This window comes from Colletotrichum fructicola, assembly GCF_000319635.2.
Source record: "Colletotrichum fructicola Nara gc5 chromosome Unknown KSG_Nara_v1_contig04, whole genome shotgun sequence".
Classification (NCBI taxonomy): domain Eukaryota; kingdom Fungi; phylum Ascomycota; class Sordariomycetes; order Glomerellales; family Glomerellaceae; genus Colletotrichum; species Colletotrichum fructicola.
The window spans coordinates 965,210-988,590 of NW_027094054.1; the positions used below are offsets into that span (position 1 = coordinate 965,210).

At 55.6% G+C, this 23,381-nt stretch overlaps 12 protein-coding genes across 12 annotated transcripts; 11 read left to right on the plus strand and 1 right to left on the minus strand.

Moving 5' to 3' along the window:
- Window positions 1–1,549: 1,549 nt before the first annotated feature.
- XYL5 (Endo-1,4-beta-xylanase 5) lies at window positions 1,550–2,806 on the plus strand (the record flags this gene model as incomplete). The annotated part of the gene is made up of 1 exon (XM_032024326.1): window positions 1,550–2,806. One exon carries the CDS (start codon window positions 1,550–1,552, stop codon window positions 2,804–2,806), a length of 1,257 nt encoding a protein of 418 aa, XP_031878970.1.
- Window positions 2,807–4,203: 1,397 nt separating this feature from the next.
- On the plus strand, window positions 4,204–6,527 carry CGGC5_v007055 (uncharacterized protein; the record flags this gene model as incomplete). The annotated part of the gene is made up of 4 exons (XM_032024327.1): window positions 4,204–4,737; window positions 4,791–5,222; window positions 5,278–5,845; window positions 5,899–6,527. 4 exons carry the CDS (start codon window positions 4,204–4,206, stop codon window positions 6,525–6,527), a joined length of 2,163 nt encoding a protein of 720 aa, XP_031878945.1.
- Window positions 6,528–7,190: 663 nt separating this feature from the next.
- Window positions 7,191–8,222, plus strand: CGGC5_v007056 (putative oxidoreductase; the record flags this gene model as incomplete). Its single annotated transcript, XM_032024328.1, has 2 exons — window positions 7,191–7,383; window positions 7,438–8,222. The coding sequence occupies 2 exons, from the start codon at window positions 7,191–7,193 to the stop codon at window positions 8,220–8,222; spliced, it is 978 nt and encodes a 325-aa protein (XP_031878909.1).
- A 112-nt stretch (window positions 8,223–8,334) lies between these two features.
- Window positions 8,335–10,055, minus strand: SLC7A9 (b(0,+)-type amino acid transporter 1; the record flags this gene model as incomplete). Its single annotated transcript, XM_032024329.1, has 3 exons — window positions 8,335–8,928; window positions 8,979–9,140; window positions 9,189–10,055. The coding sequence occupies 3 exons, from the start codon at window positions 10,053–10,055 to the stop codon at window positions 8,335–8,337; spliced, it is 1,623 nt and encodes a 540-aa protein (XP_031878997.1).
- A 1,207-nt stretch (window positions 10,056–11,262) lies between these two features.
- Window positions 11,263–12,258, plus strand: CGGC5_v007058 (uncharacterized protein; the record flags this gene model as incomplete). The annotated part of the gene is made up of 1 exon (XM_032024330.1): window positions 11,263–12,258. One exon carries the CDS (start codon window positions 11,263–11,265, stop codon window positions 12,256–12,258), a length of 996 nt encoding a protein of 331 aa, XP_031878906.1.
- A 763-nt stretch (window positions 12,259–13,021) lies between these two features.
- Window positions 13,022–13,867, plus strand: CGGC5_v007059 (uncharacterized protein; the record flags this gene model as incomplete). Its single annotated transcript, XM_032024331.1, has 1 exon — window positions 13,022–13,867. One exon carries the CDS (start codon window positions 13,022–13,024, stop codon window positions 13,865–13,867), a length of 846 nt encoding a protein of 281 aa, XP_031878904.1.
- Window positions 13,868–14,738: 871 nt separating this feature from the next.
- On the plus strand, window positions 14,739–15,679 carry CGGC5_v007060 (uncharacterized protein; the record flags this gene model as incomplete). Its single annotated transcript, XM_032024332.1, has 3 exons — window positions 14,739–15,122; window positions 15,174–15,250; window positions 15,307–15,679. 3 exons carry the CDS (start codon window positions 14,739–14,741, stop codon window positions 15,677–15,679), a joined length of 834 nt encoding a protein of 277 aa, XP_031878905.1.
- Window positions 15,680–16,180: 501 nt separating this feature from the next.
- CGGC5_v007061 (uncharacterized protein) lies at window positions 16,181–17,275 on the plus strand (the record flags this gene model as incomplete). Its single annotated transcript, XM_032024333.1, has 1 exon — window positions 16,181–17,275. One exon carries the CDS (start codon window positions 16,181–16,183, stop codon window positions 17,273–17,275), a length of 1,095 nt encoding a protein of 364 aa, XP_031878929.1.
- A 582-nt stretch (window positions 17,276–17,857) lies between these two features.
- Window positions 17,858–18,550, plus strand: CGGC5_v007062 (uncharacterized protein; the record flags this gene model as incomplete). The annotated part of the gene is made up of 1 exon (XM_032024334.1): window positions 17,858–18,550. One exon carries the CDS (start codon window positions 17,858–17,860, stop codon window positions 18,548–18,550), a length of 693 nt encoding a protein of 230 aa, XP_031878911.1.
- Window positions 18,551–19,431: 881 nt separating this feature from the next.
- Window positions 19,432–20,160, plus strand: CGGC5_v007063 (uncharacterized protein; the record flags this gene model as incomplete). The annotated part of the gene is made up of 1 exon (XM_032024336.1): window positions 19,432–20,160. The coding sequence occupies one exon, from the start codon at window positions 19,432–19,434 to the stop codon at window positions 20,158–20,160; it is 729 nt and encodes a 242-aa protein (XP_031878959.1).
- Window positions 20,161–20,837: 677 nt separating this feature from the next.
- Window positions 20,838–21,448, plus strand: CGGC5_v007064 (uncharacterized protein; the record flags this gene model as incomplete). The annotated part of the gene is made up of 2 exons (XM_032024337.1): window positions 20,838–21,013; window positions 21,190–21,448. 2 exons carry the CDS (start codon window positions 20,838–20,840, stop codon window positions 21,446–21,448), a joined length of 435 nt encoding a protein of 144 aa, XP_031879000.1.
- Window positions 21,449–22,206: 758 nt separating this feature from the next.
- Window positions 22,207–23,035, plus strand: CGGC5_v007065 (uncharacterized protein; the record flags this gene model as incomplete). The annotated part of the gene is made up of 2 exons (XM_032024338.1): window positions 22,207–22,904; window positions 22,963–23,035. 2 exons carry the CDS (start codon window positions 22,207–22,209, stop codon window positions 23,033–23,035), a joined length of 771 nt encoding a protein of 256 aa, XP_031878885.1.
- Between the last annotated feature and the right edge of the window lie 346 nt (window positions 23,036–23,381).

The window sequence follows — 23,381 nt, forward strand, 5'->3', positions numbered from 1 at the left end:
AATAACTGTTCATCTGATGAGTCTAGACGGGAGAGGCCATGCAAACAAACCACTCATCAAGCTGATGTGCGACGAGGATAGTGATCCCCACTCGAGTGGGAAGAATGGAAAATGATGCACGCTGGTGGCAGGGGACTCCCAAGTGCCGGCCGGCAGTGATGGAGATATTCTACGTCAGCCATATAAGTGACAGCCCGATCGGTGGAGACAGGAGGAAAAATCCGAACCGTGATGGTGGTGTCGGGGACCGACGTATGGGTCTTGACACCCCGGTCTCTTAAGGGTTGTGGGTGAAGCTACCCGATATCTCCACGTTGACCGGATTTACGGAATTGGGAGTTGATAATTGATGAGTTAGCAAATGGACGCAGTGCAGAAGCCAGCAACATGCTACAAGTTACTGAATCACTTCAAATTCAACTCGTATATCGTGCTAGGTGTTGAATCATGCAGAAGAGAATCTAGCATCGCGATGCTTAAGTCCCCGAAATTTGGCGGCAGACTGACAGTCAGGGGTCAGGGGGCGGGGGCCACGTGTCGGTAGTTGCCGATGACATGGTCCCGAGGGACTCGCAGATTGTGTGGTCGGGCTGCGCCCGACGTGGAAACGGGGCATGCAAAAGCTGCTGTTTACCGCCGGGAAATCGGGAAAACGAAAAGCTTGTGCGGTGTCAGGCAAGCTTGTCTGGCGTGTATTGACGACGGAGATGGACCGCCCTGGAGCGGTATTCTGTGACCCACATTATGACGGCTCCGAGTCCGGTCGATTAGCGTATACGTCCCGGCAGAATGGACTTCTTCAAACTGACTCGGAAGTGTTCAAACGGGGCCGAATAATGTTTCCTAGATGCCGCATGGATATCAACAAGATGTACGGCTTGACTATGCAAGGCGTGCTTTCTTTTCAAACAACTGGCCGTCATGCAATACATATTCCTAGATTCGGTCCATCTTTTCCCCAGTCGAATTGTGTTTTTTTTTTTTCGTAAGTCATGTGTGATTGAAAACGCCCATGGCTGGTCCGCCGTTGGCCCGGACGTTATCCGACGCGGGACCAGACCTCCGAGGTTGGAGTGGGTCCAGTTGACATCCGACTCGGCCCCATCCGGTCTGAAAGTCCGGCCGATAGGCCGCACCGTGACTACACCTATCGCTCTACGAGCGGCTCCCACCAAGCTACGGCCAGCGACCAACCAAAGCAAACCTCCAGAAGTCCCAGTCCTTGCTCCTCTGCAAGCATGAACCAACATTACCAACCCGTCCCAATCCATCGAGTTCGGGCGGTCCTGAAACGCAATCTGAATCACCAACAGACCACCCAGCGACCCTCACCTCTCACGATAGTACCCCCGGTCCGGCACCGTTACATCGCAAAACATCCGATCAAATCTTGAGCCTCTGCCCCACGTCTCGGGAGCTGCCAAGCGGCAAATGCTATATGTCCAGTCTGTGCCCGCCTCTTGAGACGGCGCATCGAATTCCTTCTCTTCTTTCATCGCAACTTACCCCAGCCGCTCCTTACTATCTTCAGCCTTACATGCCGCGCATGATGGCCAAACGCACCACACTCGCTCTCTTGTCCCTTTGGGGTGCCTTCGCCTCCGGACAGGGCCTTCACGACCTAGCCGTCAAGAATGGCAAGCTCTTCTTCGGAACTGCGACGGACACAAACCTTTTCAACGACGCGGCGTACATGGCCGTCCTCAACCGCACCGGGGAGTTTGGGCTGGTCGTGCCGGAGAACAGCCAGAAGTGGGACGCAACGGAGAAGACGCAGGGGCAGTTCACCTTCACGAACCCCGATGCTGTCCGCGCCGTCGGACAAGCCAACAAACAGATGATGAGGTGCCATGCGCTGACATGGCACTCGCAGCTCCCTTCATTCGGCAAGTATTTCCTCTCGGAAAACGTTGCGCGTGAACGCTTTATTGACGAAAGCGCAGTATCCCAAGGCACATGGACCCCCGAGACCCTCACCCCCGTAATCGAAGCCCACATCTCCAACACCGTCGCCCACTTCGCCGGCGCCTGCTACTCCTGGGACGTCGTTAACGAAGCCCTGGCCGACAACGGCACACTCCGGGACAGCGTCTTCTCGCGCACCCTCGGGCAGGACTTCATCCCCATCTCCTTCCGCGCCGCCGCGGCCGCGGACCCCGCCGCGAAGCTTTACTACAACGACTTCAGCCTCGAGTTCAACTCCAAAAAGACGGACGGCGCGGTCAAAATCGTGCAGGACCTCAAAGCCGCGGGCGTGAGGATTGACGGGCTGGGGCTGCAGGCGCATCTCGAGGTCGGCAAGACGCCGTCGCCGCAGACGCTGAGTAAGGTGATGTCGCGGTTTACGGATATGGGGCTGGAGGTGGCGCTGACGGAGCTGGATATCCGGCATGGCAAGGTGCCGGCGGACGATGCGGCGGTGCAGCAGCAGGCGAAGGACTATGCGAGCGTGGTGAAGACGTGCGTTGACGCGAAGGGGTGCGTCGGGGTCGTGGTGTGGGAGTTTACGGACAAGTACAGCTGGATCCCGTCGACGTTCCAGGGGCAGGGGGATGCGTGTTTGTTTGATAAGGATATGAACCCGAAGCCGGCGTATGATAGCATCAAGGCGGTGTTGATGGCCGGAGCGACGAACGCGACGGTGAAGAGTACGGCCGGGTCGGCGGAGGAGGGGAGTGGGGCGGGACGGGGAGCTATGGCCGCTGTGCAGGGGTTGGTTTTCTCTTCGGGCGCAGCGCGGTCTAGACCGCTCGGGGCTATCTTTTCTGCGTTGGTGATGGGCATGAGTCTCGACAGTTGGATGTGAGGGAGGCCTTTGCGATGGTGTTCGGGCAATGGACTTGGACTAGTGCAAGCAGGAAATGAGATGAAATCTAGCACAGAATGAGAGAACGCCGAGATGCACGTGACGCCTCAACCGTGTGGCTGGAACTATGAACGTCCCGACCGTTCTTGTATTCCGAGGCGTCGCCGCCACACTTTATTTCAAGTCTCACCTTGCACAACATCCTATTATACCGCCGCCGAGGAGGTCTCTGTCCACAGGATTTTTCAGTGTTGAGTTACCGAGTTGCACAATCATGCAGCATGTAGAACACTCCGGGGGTAAGCCGTAGATCAAGTCATGTGAAAGCTTTTTGATGATCTAAGTGTAGGGTGAGCCGTTGCGAGAAGAGTCATTGGGACAGCTAAGACATAATCGGCAAATTGTGAAAGGTTGAAATTCAGTCGATGAAACCTATTCTTCCGCGATATGGCCCTTGAGAGCGAATCTAAGCCAAAGACAACAGTAAGCTTGTTAGCAGCGGCGATGCCGAAGCACTCATCCCACGTCAATGGCCCCCCGTTGCTATTTGGACCACATCTTACACCCAATCCTCACCTGTGATCCCACAAACAAAACCCAAAGCTTTAGCTTACCACGCAAAAGGAGATTTTGTCAGAGCTTTTCGCGTAAACAACCCCCAAGGAGCCAAGAGCCTACCGCTTGTTTAGACTATTGATCGTCAGCTGCAATTACCCCTTGTCGACAACCCCTGCCGATCCCGGGATCCAGACCTTGGCGAAAAGCCGGGGCTTCCCCCATCACAGACCCCCAAACCCGACTTTCTGGGTCGATTGGAGCTTCTCAGCTGTCCCTCCGCTCAGGGCTGAATTTGTTTGTCAAATTAGGCATTGAGGAAAGGGCCGGCATCTCCAGATTCCCGAGTTCACGTGGTGAAGGTATCCACATTCGTCAACGACTCAACCCAGATTGAGTCTTCTGTGCGACAGTAGCGTTGCAGAGTCGGACGGCAGCGGTCCAGACTTGCTGACTAGCAGGGGAGAAGAGAGAATTAGGTTATGGGACGACATGGCTGGCTATCCCGATACTGTGGTTCAGCTCCGCGATCTAATCCCCATCGGCTCTGGGGATGAAGTCTGTGTTTCGATACTATTGTATGCATCGTGAAATAGCCCGTGGGGAGTGCTGAGCAGGCTCATCCAGACCACGAACGTGATGGCGAGGGCAGAAACCGGTCGGTCACTAGAGCATGGTCTAAGAGGCATCAACAAATCTGTATAAAGTGCAACATCCCATCTCTTGTCTGGCAAGAAGGACACACAGCAATCGACTCAAGCTTCACTCCTTCCTACCCCCTTCCTCAGACTGAGCTCCAACACTTGGCAACAGTCCAGCGGTCTCTCTTTGACACCGCTAAAATGAGATCCGTACCTCTCCTCAGCGCCCTCGCCGCGCTCGCCAAAGCCCAAGACCTCGTCTGGCAAGTCATCGACGATGCTCCTCCCCCACCCAACGCCACTGTCCCCATCGGCGCCGCCGCGGAGACCATCGTGCCCTACGACGCCAACGCCGCCGCTGCCAGCATCGTCGCCGAGGTCATGGCCAGCCCGCTCCCGCAGGCAACCACTCCCGTCAAGGCGGAGAAGAACAAGCGGAGTCTCGCCGTGCGTGGGCCGTGCGACCCGCAGCCCACCGGCGCCGGGCCCGTCCCGAGCCCCGACACCGCGGCGGCCTTCTTGAGCTCCGCGGAAAGGTCCGCGGCGGCTAAGAATGCACCCACGCCTGCAGGCTACTTCAACACGTTCAAGAATCTGCAGGCCTCCAGCAGTGCGTACGGATACATGGGCTACACCACCCTCGACAGCTACGACACCAAGGCGTGCGCGGCCAAGTGCGATGCCATCAACGGCTGCGTCGCGTTCAACATCTACTTTGAGCGCGATCCCACTGTCGTAAGCATGCCACCTCTTTCTCTGGAAAACAAACCTCTTCTAACATGATACAGGAACCCGCCGACAGCTGCCCCAACCCCGCGAGCACAAACGTCATCAAGTGCGTCTTCTGGGGCGGCCCCGTCTACGAGAGCTACACCACCAACCGCGGCCAGTGGCGCGCCCAGTTCGAGGTCGTCATTGCGGGTTCCAACGGTTACGTCGCCCAGCGCGCCGACAACCAGGCCGGGTACGCCCCCGCGGTCTACCTCGGCGACGCCAGCATCAACGCGCCCCTCGACTGCGCTGGCTACAACACCTTCATGGGCTCCAAGATCTTCACCAACGGCCCCTTCGACCCGAAGCTCTGCGCGGCGGCCTGCACGGCGCAGTCCGAGTATAACGTCCGCCACCCGCCCAAGAACTCGCCCGCCCAGACGTGCCAGTTCTTCAACACCTTCTTTGTCCTGAAGAACGGGGTGCCTGAGGGACAGTACTGCTCTCTGGTATGTTTCCTTCTCATCCTCGATATTCTTGCGGTTCTTCTCTAACAGCGCGCAGTACTCCAAGTCCTGGGATGCCAGCTACGCCACCAACAACGGCCAATACCGCGGGAGCGACCATTACACCATCTCCTACAGCTTCTCCTACACCAACTCCACAAACGCAGGCAAGCCGCGCATCCCGTGCCCCGTCGCGTCCGCCAGCTCGGCAATCGTCGCCTCTACCTTGCAGCCGTACTGCTCGTCGCTGCTGGGGTACACCACGCCCACGACCACCGCGACGGCGACGCTCTACGCCACCGTCCCGTCTACGACCAACGTCGCGACCGTCACGCCGGTGGCGACGGCGTACAGCACCACCACGCAGCTTGTCGCTGTCACGAAGCAGCTCAAGCGCGCCCTGCCGCCTCGTCCGACGAGCAGTTGTCTGCATGACGACCTCACCCCGCTCGACCATTCAAGCAAGATCCGCCGCGGCCTTTGGGCAAGAGACGACCAGCTTGTTAACGGGACTAAGGACGCGGATGGCAACTTTGTCGACGTCGTCATTCTGCCTGAGGTTGCTGCTGCGTCTAAGAGGAGGGCAAGGAGGGATGCTACGCCGGCTGGGTTGGCTTCTTTCCCTGGTACGTTTTCACCCCCATCACTCATCATATCACGATACTAACCTCACCTCCAGCTGACGTCGTCTCCTCCGCCTGCTCTCTTCTCGCAACTCCCGTGACCACAACCGCCACCGTCTCAGCGACGACAACTCAGACCCTCACCACAGGCGAAGCCTCCGCCACAACCACCGCGCCAACCTCCACCCTCACCCTCATCCAGACCGTCACCTCAACCACGACCATCAACGTGGCCCCCAACGCGCCCACCGGCACAATCGGCTACCTCGCCCTCAGCCCAGCCGTCAACGCCAACTCGGGGTACGTCCTCTCCGACGGCGCGACGCACATGACGGACAACTACTACCGCCAGGGCAGCCGCGAGACCTTCATCGTGGCCGCCGACGGGAGCCTGTACTCTGTGACGCACAACGCGTACTACTATGTCTCGACCTCCGGGTCGTACAGTCTGCTGTACTGGAGCAACAGCCAGAGCGCGGCGATGAAGGTGTTCTCGTATGCGATGCTGAGCGATGGGCGCGCGCGGGTGCTGATGAGTGTGGCGGGTGTGGATTATCTGTTCTGTGTGAGAGCGGCGAGCTCGGGGGATGGGAACTCGGGGTCGGGGATGCATGTGTATGCGGTCAAGGCTGGGGTGGCGATGCCGGGGTGTACGGCGGTTGAGTTGATTGTGAACCCAGCGTAAGGGGAATGTGGTGTTCGAAGGGTGGTGATGGTTTCGTATTTCTGGTTAATTAGCATATTTCTACAGTAATAACAAGCAACAATCAAGTGTTTTCTATGAACGTGTAGCTGGTTTTGGCCCCAAGTCCAATGAGAAGGAGAATATTGTCCGAAGACGGGCCCTCCCCGGTCGCCGATGGCGGAGCTCTCCCGGGAGCTATGGCCTCCTACCGGACCCCACCGGAGCTTCATCTTCCTCTTCCGGCATAGCCTATCTTCACCCCTGGCATCCATCAAGATGGCGATGAAGCCTCGGCACATCTAGATGAGATGAATCTTTGAAGGTCGAGACATCCCATCCCATCTCGATGCTCAATGCGTGCTCAGAGTAAAGTAACGTATCCAATTGACCCGAACTGACGTGCTCGAGCTGCGACGTTGCGCGTGTCAATGCAGTGTGGTGAAAGTGAGGAGGTGGATGATGTCATCTGCCGTGCACCTCCGCAGCGGGGAGGGGAGCCGGGGATGGATGATGCGATTGACTGAGCAGGGGGTGGGAGGAGCATGTTTATCAATTTTGGGATGATAAGAGAATCAAAAAGGCGGGCAACCCCCCTCTTTCGTTTTTACAAAGGTTGAACAACCCCATCGCCAAACTGCGAGAGCAACGAAAACAGCTTCAATAATGGTGTACCTTAAAACGCTAGCTGCCGCCGCCGCCACCGCCGGGCTGGCCCACGCTGCCCTCCCCGGCCTCGACAAGATCCCCGCCCTCGGCCTGGGAACCTGGTTATCAGACAAGGGCAAGGTCGCGCACGCCGTGGAGTTTGCGCTGGGCGAGGTTGGATATGACCACATTGACGCTGCCAAGATCTACAGTTCGTCTTCCCTGCGTGGTCTGCGCGATGAGTAGTACTGACGGTGACCCCCAGGAAACGAAGACGAGACAGGCAAAGGCATCGCCTCCTCCGGCGTCGCGCGCAAGAACCTCTGGATCACCTCCAAACTCTGGAACACCGACCACCGCCAAAAGGAAGCCGAGGCCGCCATCGCAAAGTCCATCGCCGACCTGGGCGTGGACTACCTCGACCTGTACCTGGTCCACTGGCCGGTGGCCTTCGTGCCCGGCACGACGCAGCTGGACCGCGACACGTCCATCGTCGACACGTGGAAGACGCTCGAGGGCTTCGTGAAGGCGAACCTGACGCGCCACATCGGGCTGTCCAACTTTGCGAAGGCGGATGTCGAGAAGATTTTGGAAGTGGCGGAGATCAAGCCGTACGCGCACGAGTTTGAGACGCACCCGTACCTGCAGCAGCAGGAGTTTGTGGACTGGCACAAGGAGAAGGGGATCGAGGTGATTGCGTACTCGCCGCTGGCGAACACGAACCCGACGTACCGCGACGACATCCCGGCCATTTTCGATGATGAGTTCTGGAAGGGTGTCGCGGAGAAGAAGGGGGTGAGCGTGTTCCAGGCGGTGCTGGCGTGGGGCGTGCAGCGCGGGACGATTGTGATCCCGAAGAGCACGAAAGACTCGCACATTGTGAGCAACAGGGAGGCGCTGGAGGTGGAGTTTAGCAAGGAGGAGCTGGAGGAGATTGGCAAGCAGGATAAGAAGCACCGATTGAACAACCCTGGAAGGAACTGGGGCGTGAAGCTGTTTAAGGATCTGGATGATCCGACCAAGTTGGATGAGAAGAGCGAGGAATTGTAAGAGTTGTGTATGGGGTCTAGTCTATCGACGTATCTGTCTTTCTAGATTGAGTCATTTGGAGAATGTAAAGCTGTATCCAACCCGTCTCTTCAAACAGAACTTGACGGCCCATCTACTCAGTCCTCGCACTTCTAGCAGCGTACTTCCGTCTAGCCCAGTAGAATCCCAACCCCACCAACCACAGCACGATCAAAATGACAGCCTGCACCGGTGCGAAAATAGCACCACGCACAACAACAAACCCGCTCACAAGCGCAAACACAACAGGGATGAGCACAAACGGCTTATACGGCCGTCGCATCTTGGGCTCGCGCACGCGCAGCACCACGGCGCCGAGCACGGTCAGGAAGAAGAAGGTGTACTCCCCGAGGCCATTGAACGTGAGCAGGGCGCGGAAGTTGCCGAAGAGGATGTACAGCGCCGAGAGGACGGTCGAGAGCAGCAGCGCGTTGAGGGGCGCGTCGGACTTTTCCTTGGCCGGGGACTCGCCGTCGGAAGAGTCGGCCGGGGAGGCGAGGGCGTCGGAGGTGATGCTCAGGCGGCCGACGGCGCCGAGGAACTTGGGCAGCCAGTTGAAGTTGGCGGCGGCGACGGTCATGCGGCCTGCAACGAAGGAGTTGCCGAGGAGGGAGCCGGCGACGACGAGGCAGATGAGGACGGCGGCGAGGATGCCGAAGGCGGGGCCGAGAAGGCGGTTGATTGCGGTCTGGGGGTGGTTAGTGGGGGGTTGAGGGGATGGAAGATGGCGAGACTTACGACGGCGACGCTGTCTGTGGTTGAGACGACGGACCAGGGCAGCAGGATGTAGTAGGCTGCGTTGGCGGCGAGGAAGCACAGGATGATTGTCGGGACGGCGGAGTTGATGGCGAGAGGGAGCTGGCGGGCGGGCTGTTGCAGCTCAGCCGTGACGTAGATGGCCTTTAGATGTTAGATACGGCATGTTCGTGAGATGAAGGGAGGACTCACCTTGTCCCAGCCAGAGTACGCCCACAAGGCGCCGTAGAGAGCAGCCGAGTAGAACCCGAGCATGTCCCACGCGCCAACCTTGGTCCAGTCAATCTCCTCGCCGCCGGGGAGGACCGTCTTGCGGCTCTCGAACCAGGGCTTGGTGAACCAGTCGCGGCCGCCAATGTCGCGGTCGTGGTCTGCCGCCTGGATGATAACCACGACGAGACCAGCAACGACGACAGCGGCGATGCTGACGAACTTCGTCACCACGAACAGATTGTTGAGGCGGGTGCTGGCCTTGGTGCTGATGGAGTTGGCGCCGTTCATCACGATGAGGATGAGAATGGAAAACAGCTTGTGCGAGAGGGCACCGGCCTGGTCGGTCACGCCGCCGGCGGAGTAGATGCTCTCGACGAAGACAATCGACAAAATGGCGAGGGTGGCGGGCATGACGGCGACGATCCAGGTCCAGGCGGCCAGAAACCCAAAGACGTCGCCGTAGATGTAGCGCAGGAAGGGCTGGACGCCGCCCTCGCCGGGGATGGCGGTGCCCAGCTCGGCCATGGAGGCGGCACCCGTCCAGGCGAGGACGCCACCGACGAGCCAGACGACGAGGGCGGCGCCGGGGGAGGGGACGTTGGTGTCGATGGAGCCCGGGGAGGTGAAGACGCCGCTGCCGATGACGATGCTGATGACGATGGCGAAGGCCTCGACGGCGCCGAGGTTGCGGGTGAAGGTGCCGGCGCCGCGCTCGTCGGCGATGACTTCGGGGGGCAGGACGGCGCGGTCCGGGCCGCCTTCGGTGGCGCCGTACTCCTCGTGAGGGTCGGCCAAGAGCGGCCGCTGCTGGGCGACGTCTTCCTGGGTGGTGTCGTTCGGCGGCATCTTCCTTGCTCGCTGTTGGGTGTGTTTGTGTGACGGGGTTTGCCAATTGGATGAGGTCCCGGGCGATGTTTGAAGGGGGGACGAAGGCAGGTGGTAGGTCCTTTGACTCACGGAACAGGGATGGCGCCATGACGGTGGCTGGGGGGTGAAGGTCCGGGCGCTGGCCAATGACGAGTAAGGAGTCGACCCACTCTTGATGACGGCCGTTTGTAAGAGACGCGCATCGTGACATTCCTCCCCAAAGCGTGCCGAATGTCGTTTGTTGAACTATCACATTTCGAAAAAGGTTTCGAGGGGATTAGATTACTTTACTCTGATGTTGATCCGGATTCGTTGCTTTATGAACTCTTAGGTATCAACTGTGTAGGATGCAGCGTCTTTGTTGACAACACGCAATTGTGACGAGGAAGTAAACTTGGTAATGAAGGCATAGTAGTAGCTTTTAACTGAGTAATGGTCGGAAGAAGGCTGTTCAGAGCGAATATTTTGCATATCAATGGTCACTAAGGGAAGGCTTCATTAAATATAATGATGCAAAGCTTAACTAAGAGGTCTATTGCTACTTATTATTCGTAAGATGGCTAAGTAATTCGCAATGTTTAATGCATATTTCGAAGAATGGACAAAGAATAAGGAGCATAAAAGTAACAGGAGGGATGGAAAAGACGGAGGAAGAAAATCGGAGATGGGGTGAAGGGCTGGGGATGAAGATGGGGGGTACAGGAGACGGGAGACGGGAGACAGAAACGAGGACCACAGAAAGCACGGGGATGGATCCGGGTAAAGAGACGGGGATGAGATGGTGGATGGCGATGAGGATTGAAAATGAGAACGGGAGAATAAATTGACAACAACCTAAACTCAAGGACGAGGGGGAAATAAAGACAAGCACGGAAAGCGGGAAAACCGAGAAAGACAGGACGGCCTTTGGAACATCAATGACATAAGCAAGCTACCAGCCCTACCTGGATTTGGCAGGCACGCAACCCAGGTAGCTGGATACCTCTTGCCTGCTCTGATATTTATGAAGGAAGAAGGGAAGGCAAACCTCACCTCTGACTTTTTGCCATTCCTAGCGGAAGCTAAACCCTCTTTCTCTTCCACGCACCGCCCATACAAACTTCTCACAAGACCACCACGGCGAAAGGTAGGATGAAATTCCAATAACTTGAACTGCCTAGTAACTGACCATCGCAGGTCAATCATCATGGAGACCAAACCCACCCCCGCGGAACTCCTCTTCGCTGCCAATGCTCGAGATGAGCTCCCCAAGGACCAAGAGACCCTCGACGTCTACGGCTTCGCCCGTTGCCGCTCGCTGACCGATGTCGTCCCTCTCTACAACATGTACGACATCCTCTTCAAGTCCAGCGGTATCACCCCTCAGACTCTCCACCAGTGGCGCTCCGACACCATCCCGAACTTCATCGGCAATCTCAAGCGTGAGCTGCGCAGCAAGAACACCAGGGCGGCCGCGCACTGCTACTCCTGGCTTGTCCTCAACCAACGCGTCTTCGGCTTTGACCCCACTGGCGCAACAACTGCTGCCGGCACCCAGACTACAAAGTCCATGTCGTTTCCCGAGATCGACGCTTACATGAAGAACCGATGCCCAGACCGAAAGCGATACGAGGAGATGATGACCCAGACCATTCTCAACGATCCAAGCGTCAAGCGAGCAATTGAGACTGGCAAGCTGAATGTCGCCGCCCAGGTGAAGGAGCTCGCAGACTTGGTTTATGGCAACACCTCGTCCGACCCTGCCGGCAATACCAATGGAAGCGAAAAACCGGTGTCCCTGGCGGGCACCACAACGGAGATCCTCTTCAAGGATGTTGCCGCCAACCGGGACCCTACCGACCCGCAAACGCTGACCGACTACGGCTTCCGCCGCTGCCACTTCGAATTCGAGCGCCTCAAGCTGCTCAAGATCTACGGCCAGCTTACCAAGACTTGTGGCATCTCCGAGATGACTGTGCACAAGTGGATGAAGGAGGGCCAGAAGAGCTTGGGTCTACAGGTGAAGGCGGCCTTGGCCAGCAACAAGAAGGTCCCCGCCAGTCTCGTCGCCTTCGCCAACGACAACCAGTGGGTCTGGGACCACGAGGATGCTGAGGGCGAGATTCGCTCCCTCTGGTCCACCCCTGACCTGGAGCAGAGATTCAAGAAGCTGCTGAATCAGGTCAGACTCATGGACGCTTGAGCTGTTGCCGTGCTGTCGTCGTCGCCCGTCGCCGTCGCCCGGTTCCTGCTGCTGTCACTGCCGTCGGCCGTAACCACTATTCGTCGGAGTACGAACGCTATTACATTCTAAGACTTTCACCGAGTGTATCTTGGATCAGTGGGTGAGATGGGGCTTACCCGTGACTTGGCATGGGAAGCAGCATGGCTTGACGATGTCGCCCATAATCGCGGACATGAAGGGGGAAGAGAATCAGGAGAACAGCTACACCGCAAATACGAGCAATACAAAGAGATAGGCATGAAATTAACAAGAAACTACATTAAATGACTGCAGGCATTGGTTCATGCCCATTCCATCTATTGTGAGAAGCATCCCGCAAGCCACTCTATCCCTGGGCCACTGTTTCGTTTGCACTCTTTCTCAATCTGGCATGATGTTCTGCATCTCGGCCCCAACAAACAATGCATCCTTGTGCATGGCCGCCCGGCCGCTTGCCGTTTGTCTACCTCAACCTGATCGACTGAGTTTCTGACGGATCGCCAACATCGTTGCCATGTGAAGCCCCGTCAAAGGGGAGATTCGGCAGCTGGGCCCCTTCCCCTCCTACCTTTCTAGCAGACAGTCGCCCGCAACCTCAACCTTCCACCTACCAACACCATCCACACGACAGATCATCTCTGAGAAAAGGAAACTACTCGATTGCAATCCGGTAAGTTTGCCCTTACCGTCTCATATACTCATCTAACACATCTGACCAGACAGCGATTGCCATTCCGACAAGATGGTCAAGGTCAACTTCGACGCCGAGGAGTGCGTCGCCGACATCCGCGACAAGGTCCAGGAGGTCGCCGACGAGGAGCTGAAGTGCATCGCCAAGGAGCGAGGTCACAAACAGTCTGCCTCTTCGTCCACCCCTGCCGAGGCCCTCCGCGCCGCTATCGACAGTGACATGCCCCCCCTCGACCCCACAATGGCCCAGGCCTTCCGCTTCGACCGCGCCTACCAGGTCAAGGACAAGTTCGCCCTGCTCGCCCTCTACCGCGTCCTCGTCGACACCCTGTCCCTCGACCCCGCCGACATCCAGAAGTGGATCGAGAAGGACACCATGCTCGCCCGCCTCAACAGCCTCCAGAAGAAGCACGCCGGCGCCCCCGCCACGCAGCCTGACCTCGCCGCCGCGCTCACCTGGTTCGGCGCGCACAAGCACATCTTCGACGACCTCAACAGCGACGGTGACAAAGCCGCCGTCGAAGCGGCCTTCATGGCCGCGCCCGCGGGCTCGCAGCTCGCGGAGGTGTCCAAGGAGGTGGCGGGCTGGGACAAGCTCATGGGCGAGGACATGGACGCGCGCGCCGAGAAGGGCGAGTACATTGCGTACATCCTGACGCGCCCGCACGTGGATAACAAGGTCATGATGTTCTACTCGTACAGCGACCAGGGACCGCCCGACGAGGTTAAGACGATGCGCGCGGATGAGGAGTGCGTGATGAGTATTGTGCGCACTGGCCAGACGTACGCGGAGGCGATTGCGTCGGCGGAGAAGGAGTACCTTGAGGCGCAGGAGGAGAAGAGCAAGCGGAAGGCGGAGGAGCAGCGGAAGGAGAAGGTCAGTGAGCCCTTGGAGTGAAGATGGGGAGAACGTTGGCTGATGTGTGGTGGAGTAGATGAGAGAGGCTGGACGCTGGGTTACTCTTGGCTCGGCTATTGTTGGAGTCTCGTTTGCGGCTGGTGTTCTTGCTGCTATTGTCTCTCACTGAGTGACATACATGGGAAGCATCTGCTATCAAGTTTCGAGAATGTGATGGGATCTGAAGACATTTTACGGATGGGTTGGAGTTGGGAACATCAAGCTGGCTAGGATGGAGGTTCTAGTCGCTGGAGATGATACGTAGCTCGGTTATCATGGCCTCATGAATGGCTTCCTGTCCAATGATGACCTGAAAACAAGAAGCTCACGTAATACCAATGACATGACACCGTTAACAATATCTCTTCCTGTGAAACCTCATGCCTGTAGCAAGTGATAACGCTTGTTTCGTCTCCGCCTGCATCATGGCTGCCTCTGATCCAGGCAATCCAGGCAAATATCGATATCTCACGATCTGGAATTCTTGATCAGGGGCAACTGCGGCTGGTAGGCTTCCACGGAAGTGAAGTACTACTCTCCCCTGACCGCCTCGATGCTCGCCGTTTGCAAACGCGCATCGACTAAATTGCTCGAGGCTGCCAGATGCCGCACCCACCTACGACCTCGCCCCACCACCACCGGCACAGGCACGTCCACATCTCTTCCTCCTTTGCCTCGACACCTCCTCAACCTCTCTTTCTTTTCCTTTTCTCCTTCTTCAATTCTGGAATCCTTTTAAGACTGTTTCCTCCGTCATTCATCAACGGTCACTCATCTTTCTATTCCACTCACAACTTCTTCAAACATGTAAGGCCCCCTTCCAGCACAACCAATCCCCAACTAACATACCCAGACACCCCCTTAACCCACCATGTCTTCCATCCCCAAGTCCGACGAGGCCCTCTTCGCCGAAGCAGCCGCCGAGTGGCAAGCCGAGCACGACGCCGGCCTCGAGTCTCTCTGCTCCATGGGCGACGCGCTCATCGCCGAAGTCGAAGCCCACGAGAAGCAGAAGCGCGCCGCCACCAAGCCCAACCCCTGCGCCACCTGCCCGGTGCTCAAGTGCATCGACTTCGCGAACATGAACACCGCCGACATACTCAAGGCCTACATCGTCACCGGCATCGTCCCGGTCCACCCGCAGACCGTCTCGGACTTCGGTTTCGACCGCACCGTCACCCAGGCGGACGGCTACCAGCTGCTGGATGTGTATCGCCACCTCATGGTCACTACGCTCAGCGTCACCTCGGGCGAGGTGCACGCCTGACTGGGCGAGGGAAAGGCTGTGCTGTTGAAGAATGTGCAGGACAAGCTGCGAGCTGCGCTGGAGGCGGGCGGGGGTAGTCGGGAGGAGATGAATCAGTTGAAGGATACTTTCAGCTGGTACCTACTCTCCATCGCCACCTTCTTTGACACGATCAGACTGACACTGAAACCAGGCTCACCCGCAACCGCTACATCTGGGACACCACCTACGCCAACTCCGAGACGCGCGCCTACATGGACGCCGCGGGCGCCAAGCCCATCAACACCAAGGCCGACTTCCTCGAGCAGGTCAAGCTGATGAGCGACGGCCTGTTAAAAGTCGCCGACAGCCGGAAGGCGCGCGAGGCGCGCGGCGAGGCGGGCGTTGCGGCCGACGACAGCGGCGAAGCCAGTGTCCACCACCTCACGGGCCCGGGCGGCATGCCCTTCGCGCCGATCATGTACATGCCTGGCGCGAACCTGGCGGGCTTCGCGGAGGAGATCAAGGCGCAGCAGGTTGCGGCCAAGGTTGCGCGGAAGAAGGCTGCGATGGAGCAGGAGAAGTAGATTCGGGTTTGCTTCCTGGGATGTGTGGGTTGACTTGAAGCCGAGGAGATTCGGGCTTTTGGTTTTCACTGCATTAGTCTTCTTCGGGGGAAGTAGTGAAGCTCATGCTCTGTTATGGTCTTCGTGGTCTTGCATGAGCACACGGCGGGCAGGGATTATCAGTGAATCGGTTGCGGAAGGGAGAACTCGCTAGCATAGCTTTCTAAAGGATGGTGTCTACATCATGCGTCTCTGCCATTCCTTGCCATCGTCCCATGTCTTCTGAAGTAACTCAACCGTCATACCTATACTTTTATCACGGTGAATGGGATCACTTTCAATAAATCACTTTTCTGAACCCTTCACACATCACCATGACTGGCTAGGTACTGACATAAATACTGGACCATTCCGCTTACCTTCCCTCATCTTTCTTTCCCTACACGACCAATATCCTTTCGGCTTCTCCTCTTTTTCCAAACACCGCTCGCCATTCTGTTGGGCACATCAACTAGCCTCAAAATGCCCCAAATCCAAAACAGGTGGAACGGCTACGAACAAGAAAAGTACTATGCTTCTGATTCCATTGACTCTTACTCGTCAGATGATGATCTCACAGACCTTGAAGAGGACAGCGTTGTCCGGGAATTCGCCGAGTGTCTCCAACGGGACATGAATATGACGATCGCCAAAAGGCGGTTGGGGCAGACAGAAATCAAGAAGCCAGACGACTGTAGCTCTGATCTTGAGGGTCTTGCGCTGAACACCAGTCCTGCCAACGAAACCAAGGACGAGGACACCCTTGGTTCTGAAGAGAAAGACCGCCGTGAGCACGCTGATTGGACCGCCAGAATCAAACAGGATTTTAATCGCTGGAGCGGCCGACAGCGGTTGAAGGATACGGACATCGACAAGTCCGACGACCGCAGCTCCCATACCGAAGGCCGTTCGCAGAAGTCCAGTCCCGACAACACCGCCAACGCCAACAAGAAGGCCACAGAGCAGGAACAGGTCAAGGGCCTGTGCACCGTCTGCCAAAAGAAGCGCACCTCGAGAAAGTGCGCCCTCTGCAACGACTTCTGGATCTGCAGCCTGCGATGCCAAAAGAGCTTCGTGCTCGTCGGCGGTCATTTCGCCGGCCCTTTGGCCTCATGCGCCGACCACTTCAAGGAGTGCGTCCTCAACCCCAAGACGACCGCCAGTCTGCTCTACATCTTTGCCGCCGCGGAATGGCTTCCGTACTGCGCGGAAAACTTCCCGGAGATGTACCAGCGCGTGGTCAAGGACTACCGCTTCGACGTCTTCGACATTCGTGGCCCCACAAACAGGGAGTGCCTTCTGCGATTCTATTGGCAGGCCATCTATCAGATGGACGTCAGCGCTCGCGAGATACATCTCTGGAGGGAGGAGGGTAAGCTGTTTGAGCGCATTGCGGTGCTGTGCCAGTCGTACCCGAACATGCATGGCTATTGGGACCTGCAGTGGTTCAAGCAGACGCCGCTGTGGGAGAGTGAGCTTATTTCGAAGGCAAGGGCTACAATCGAGTTTGTGATTGCGCGGCAGAAGCTGGAAGGCGAGATGGAGGCGGAAGAGTGGATCAAGAACGGTCGTGATTGAGACGGCGTGAAGAACAGTATGCGTGGTTTATGAATCTTATGGAGACATTAACCAGCGGGCTGGCACACCTGGCGCAGGAGATAAAATGGCCAAGGATGGTTGGCCCGAAAAAATAGTGAGAGTTCATTGCAATCAAAATGGTGAAGAAACGTACTGTTAAGTGAGATGAGGTAAGTACGGCTGGCGCTTCCAGAAGATACTCGATTATGCTTGCCTGGAATATAATCTAGAAGAATGGGAAAGGTAACCGCGGCCACACCTCCGACTTGTTCCTATTTTGTATGATGCAGGAACAACATAGGAACTTACTTGCCTTCTGGGATTAAGAGCCCGTTGAACGACAAGAAGTAACCGCGAACGCCACCTTCCTTGCTACTTCAATTTTCTCTCACTTTCCGCCTCTAGTCTTCCGTCTATAAATATCAGGCCTCATCCTCCAACCCATTCTGCTTCTCCTTTCTCTCTCTACAACCAACCCAACTCAGCTCCTCTCAGCTTTCAATTTCAACAAAGGATTCATGCCTCAAGCGATTTGATATTTTCTATCTATCCACCTCAGAGACTAGACACGGAATGCCCAACATGAACGTACATCTCGTGGAATCTGACGACGAAGACGAGTTCGACACGTCTGGGCTCTTCCTTCCAGATTTTCAGCAGAAACGTCAGGACCACGACTACAACCAGGGTGTCGCTTTGCTGTCGAGCCCCAGTGTCGTCGACAGCTGCGATAGTGTGCACGACGCTAACGACGTCGACGACGTCGATGATGGATGCATCGTGTGCAAACAGCCTACCTTGAGAACATGCGCCCTCTGCAACGACGTCATGATCTGTAGCATGGACTGTCAGCAAATCGCCGTTATCGATGACGTTAACTCTGATCACTTCGATATGTGCGTCGCCGAGACTTCCGCCGATACTCTCTACAAGGATGTTCTAAGCAACAGAATCCCCAGAGACACCGAGACCTTCCGCGACTACCAATTCTACTGGCTCTCCAGCTTTATCGATCGCCGGAAGCTTCTCAAGATGTACACGACTATTATTCGCGAGATGGACGTCACACCCCACGAGATGAAGATATGGGTCAAGGAGCACAAGCTGTTTGAGCGCATCGCTATGCTATTTCTCTCCCGTCCAGACCTGATCATTCTCGATGATCTCAAGTGGCTCAAGAGAACTCATCTATGGACCGCTGGATTTAGCAACACGGCGCGGGGCATTTTCGAGGATGTGATCGCTCGCAAGCAAGAGAAGCTCCAGTCGGACTGAGGAAGTGATCCGTATGGATCATTGCGTCTTATCCCTCCAGAACTGGTATGGAGATGGGCCTGAAATGAGAAGTACGGCGGGTCATGGTGAAAAGGTCACTGATGGCCAACAAAAAACAAGAGAGGACCAACCAAGGTTCTTCAGTGAGTAGCTCCACTCAACTACAACTCGGCATCATTTGCTAACGATACTCAGTCTGCATTTTGATCTGCAGTCTTTGCGCTTTGAGGTTCATTTTGCGGCTTGGCGGATTAGCTCAGATGTGCCAGGGATAGAATGGGAAAATTTGGAACATTGAAAAAAGCGAATTGGGCTATGAAAAGGGCTGATAGAAGGGAGCATTCGGACAAAATGGGTAGTTTTCGGATATTTTGGGACTGGGCGATTCGTCTTTCCTACCTTCTCAATAGATTGAGTTTAGCTGAAGCTGGCAGTCGATTCAAGATGCTGATGTTCTAAGCATCAACCTAAAGTGCCAGTAATTGTCTTATATCATGGAGTCTCTTCTTTTGACAGACCTCTGCATGCCCCATGTTCAACGTTTGGTTGCTCGAGACAGTGCAAGTGCTACTAAAAAAAAGCGCTTTCAACTTGGCCTGCCTGCACCTTCCTTCCTACCCGTACCTTCTTCCTGCGGGTGCGTTCCTTCCTACTTCCACAACTTCGCGTGTTCTACTGAACCACTTGAGCCCCACTTTTTCGACTTCACCTCATTATGGCCAGCCTGGATTTCCATCTTCGACTGATTTCCAGATTCTCCCTCAGTTTAGACGTCCGTCTATCAAGCTCTCCAACTTCTGCCGCACAACACAAGAGATCATTCAACAATCTGCTCTGAATCCTACCAAACCCGGGAAACCAAACACGATTTACATCCAGCAATGTCGGCCTCTCCTCCCGACAACGAGCCTTCTCCCGAACGCGAGTCTCCTCCCAACCGCGCATCCCCTCCCAACCGCGAGTCTCTTCCCGAGGGCGAGTACCCCCTCATATTCCACCCTCCTGGTGCCCACCACTTCTTCAGATTGATCGACGCCATCCGGAGCGCGGGCACGTGCGAGGCTTGGACGATGCCTGACTGCGAGGCCGAACCCTACAAGTCGCCGAACCCCTTGGGCACCTGGGGCATTTGCATCATCTGCAAGAGGCTCCCCACCTCTCGCAAGTGTAGTAAATGTGGTCAGGACTGGGTCTGCTGCAGGTCCTGCGAGAAGTACATGCGTCTTGGCCTTGCCGACAAGCCTCACGAGGAGATGACCGCGCACATTCGCCTCTGCGACAACCGCGACGAGACAACCGCCGACATCATCGTCGAGGCCGTGACCCGCGGCAGGATGCTTACTCACCCTCAAGCCAGAGAGGACTACGGCTTCAGTCGCTGCCCCGAGCCATCCGACCGGGTCAGGCTCTTCACCCTCTACCATGACCTCGTCAAGAACCAGAGTGTGACCTCCGAGGAACTCAATGTCTGGATGCTGGAGGACACGCTGTACGAGTCCATTGGCGACAAGATCCACGCTAGACCACAGGATTTCAGTCCTGAAATTCGTGACTGGTTCGCGGAGAACAGGGTCGTCTTCGAGAGACCGGCTGCTGATCCTGAGACCTAGGCAGCATGAAGGTGGTCAAAACTGCCATTCAAGTCAAATGCTTTACTGATGAATATTTCTAGCCTTGTTTCAGCAGCCTTGCGCTTTCAGCATTGTTTGATTGGCACTTGGAGGCGGAAAGCTATAGCCTTTGATAGAGGGAGGTATGAGTAATGAGGAGGTGGAACAAGAGAGGCGGCTCCCCCGGAAGGGCTTTAGGATTGCAGGCCTTCTGAGCTGCCTTCAGTGTGAACATCGCATAGGTAATATTGCTTGGGTAGACAGAAATCGCGGTGACAGTAATTTCATTGCAAAAGGACCCATTCTTTGGATGTGACTGGAAGCCCTAGTCCCTCGGTTCAAGTACCCCGTCGGCTTCGGACCCTTCTGCCGTGTCATCTGCCCTACCACAGCCCAGAAGGAAAGATCGGCCTAGAGTTCCTTCCTATTTGAATATCACCTACCGACTTCCACTTTACCATCACCTGAAAAGTCACCTTGAGTTTCCCCCTCAGGCAATACCCGCCAAACTCACCTTGCTAAATACAAAGGTCTGAGTCTTGAGTAGCCCTGTCGCAAGACCTCTCATCTCAAACTTGCTTCCGTTCACAAGCATGCCTTTCCATCTTTCACTGAAAGGAAAAAAACCTTCATGGTCACAACACACACGTTTGAGCAACGCAGCAGACAACAACACAATGGCCAACAACAACGGCAATTCCGGCAATGACCCTCTCTCGGACGCAGAGCTCAAGGACCAGCCAGCGCCTCAGCGCCAGTCAAAGACTAAAGGCCAGTGTATCATCTGTGGCCAGAACACCATGCGCAAGTGCAACATGTACTCCATCCCTTTCATCTGCACCTCCACGTGTCAGTAAGGTATGGTCCCATAATTGATGGTTCGTGGGCGGAGCATTTTAAGCGTTGTGTGGACCAGCCACCCCGAACCACCGCCGACATTTTCTCCAAGAGCATCATCATCAACCAGGTTCCCACTGACCAGAAGACCCTGACCGACTGTCGCTTCGATGCCTGTATCAATAATTACAGCAAGAGACAGCTGGTTGCTGCCTACAAGAGTGTGGTGCTCTACCATAACATCAGCACACGCGAGCTGGACATTCGGATGAAGGAGAACGTCCTCTTCGAGCGCATGGGCACCCTGTTCTATGTCTACCCTGGAATACTCCTTACCCACAAGCTCAAGTGGTTTTGCAATTGTGCGATCTCAGAGAAGGACGACCTGAGCGGCAGGGTCCGACGCTTGCTCCTGCATTCCATTGCTGACAAGGAGGGTGAACGTATCTAAGAAGAAGGAAGAATCGATGGCGAGCTTCGCTTTCCATATCCACATGGCTGCGCTTAACTGACATGTGCTTCACGGCTTGATGAAGACCTCACAAATTGACGTTTCGGATACAGTGACCAGATTGGTTGGAGGAAAGGGCGATTGAGATGCTGCATTTGGCTCGTTTATTAGTGGTTTCCTTAGATAGCAGAGCTGAAAAAGAAGATGCCAGCGTCCTTGAAACAGCAAGACCGCTTCATAGAACAATCATCACAGACTGAGTACTTACCAGCTGCACCTTTCAAAAACTTCTGCAGTGAAAATATCTCTCTCTTTCTTTTTTTGATCTTTTGCTATCCCGTCTCTCATCGTTCTATCAGGGAGGACCCAGGATACGGCGTACCTGCCCTAAACAGCCCACCGTTGCTTGATCCCGAGACATGCGAGGCACTTTCCTTCTAAAACTCATTATCAACTGACTGTGACGGGGAAAGAGCTCTCCATTGGCTTCACATCTATCCTACCCGATTTGAACGTTTCCCACTAGATTTGTAGTGCAGGAGCCACGTCCCATCCACAAATATAAATATTCTTCTCGCCACCACTCACCTCCAAGATCTTGACTCTCCAACCTACAACTCAACAAAAGCCTTTCACAGATCCAATCTTCCTCTACAATACATAACAAAAGCAACAGGTATGCCATCAAACACCATTCCTCTTCTGAAGCTGAAGCATCAACTAACCCATCTCGGAAAAAAGACTCCCTCAGCTACAAAATGGCCACCTACAACAACGCCTCTCGCTTCGCAAGCTGCAAGACCACCGGAGAAATCCTCCACAAAGCCGTCTGCATCGACGAGATGATCACCGATGAGCAGACTCTCAAGGACTTTGGCTTCGAGAATTGCGTCATTCCCTCCGATCAGTTCACCCTGCTCGGCGTGTACCGAAGCCTCATCGTGAGCCTGGCAGTCTCGTCCACGAAGCTCGACGAATGGAAGGAGCAAGGCCTCCCAGTTGTCGGCGAGAACCTTCTCTCACGATTCAAGCGAAGACGCGGAACTATCCCGGGAGAGTTCTATGAGTGGGCCTTCAGCAACCAGTACATTTGGGGCCTGAAGAGCATGTTCGATGAGTGGGTGGAGAAGTCCAACCGTTACGCCATGTGGTACAATGGCGAGATCTCTGATGAGGAGTTCGAAGAGGAGGCACGTGCCAAGAAGTCTACCGCCTCGAAGGACAAGAAGCAGAAGAAGCATACTGCTACTTTGAAGAAAGATGATGGTGCTCCCGAGGACAATGGACAAGATGCCGAAACTGGCGCGAAGAAGAACGCCCCTTCCGATAAGAAGACTGGCAAAGGGGTTGCAAAGAAGAAGAAGAAGAAGTCCATTCCTTTCGACAAGTGGAAGTATGAGACCGTTAATCTTCCCTCTCAGTCCAAGAAGAGAGAGCGAGAAGAATCTCCTGGCGGGTAAGTTCTTTCGCTTGCATACTTATCATGATATCACACTGACACGGGAATGATGCAGCAATGTCCCCGAAGCATCTTCAAAGAAGGCGAAGCTCACCGGAGAGCCTTCTCAGGAGGCACAGAAGGATTGAGGATCAATCATGATGTCTCAAAGCTTTTCCGTCAGTACAAAAACTGTTCTAATGGCTGAATCTTCGCTGACCAGTTCTCCTGATAGCAGATTATCTTCTTCAGCACGACCATCACCTATCTGGTTCCGGAAAGTGGCAGAGAATGAGTGGGAAATCGACATTTTGGGGTGATGATGGTTGTGTTTCCCGGCACATCTACATAAGGAAGAAAAGGGGCCCATTTCCATCATACGGGTCGCGGATTGAACAGCAGATTGGTTTCACTTGCGAGCATCGCGTCATCATGGGAAAGCTCTAGCTTGAATTTAGTGGCATCTTTCTCCTCGGAAATGCTGGAATCTAAAAG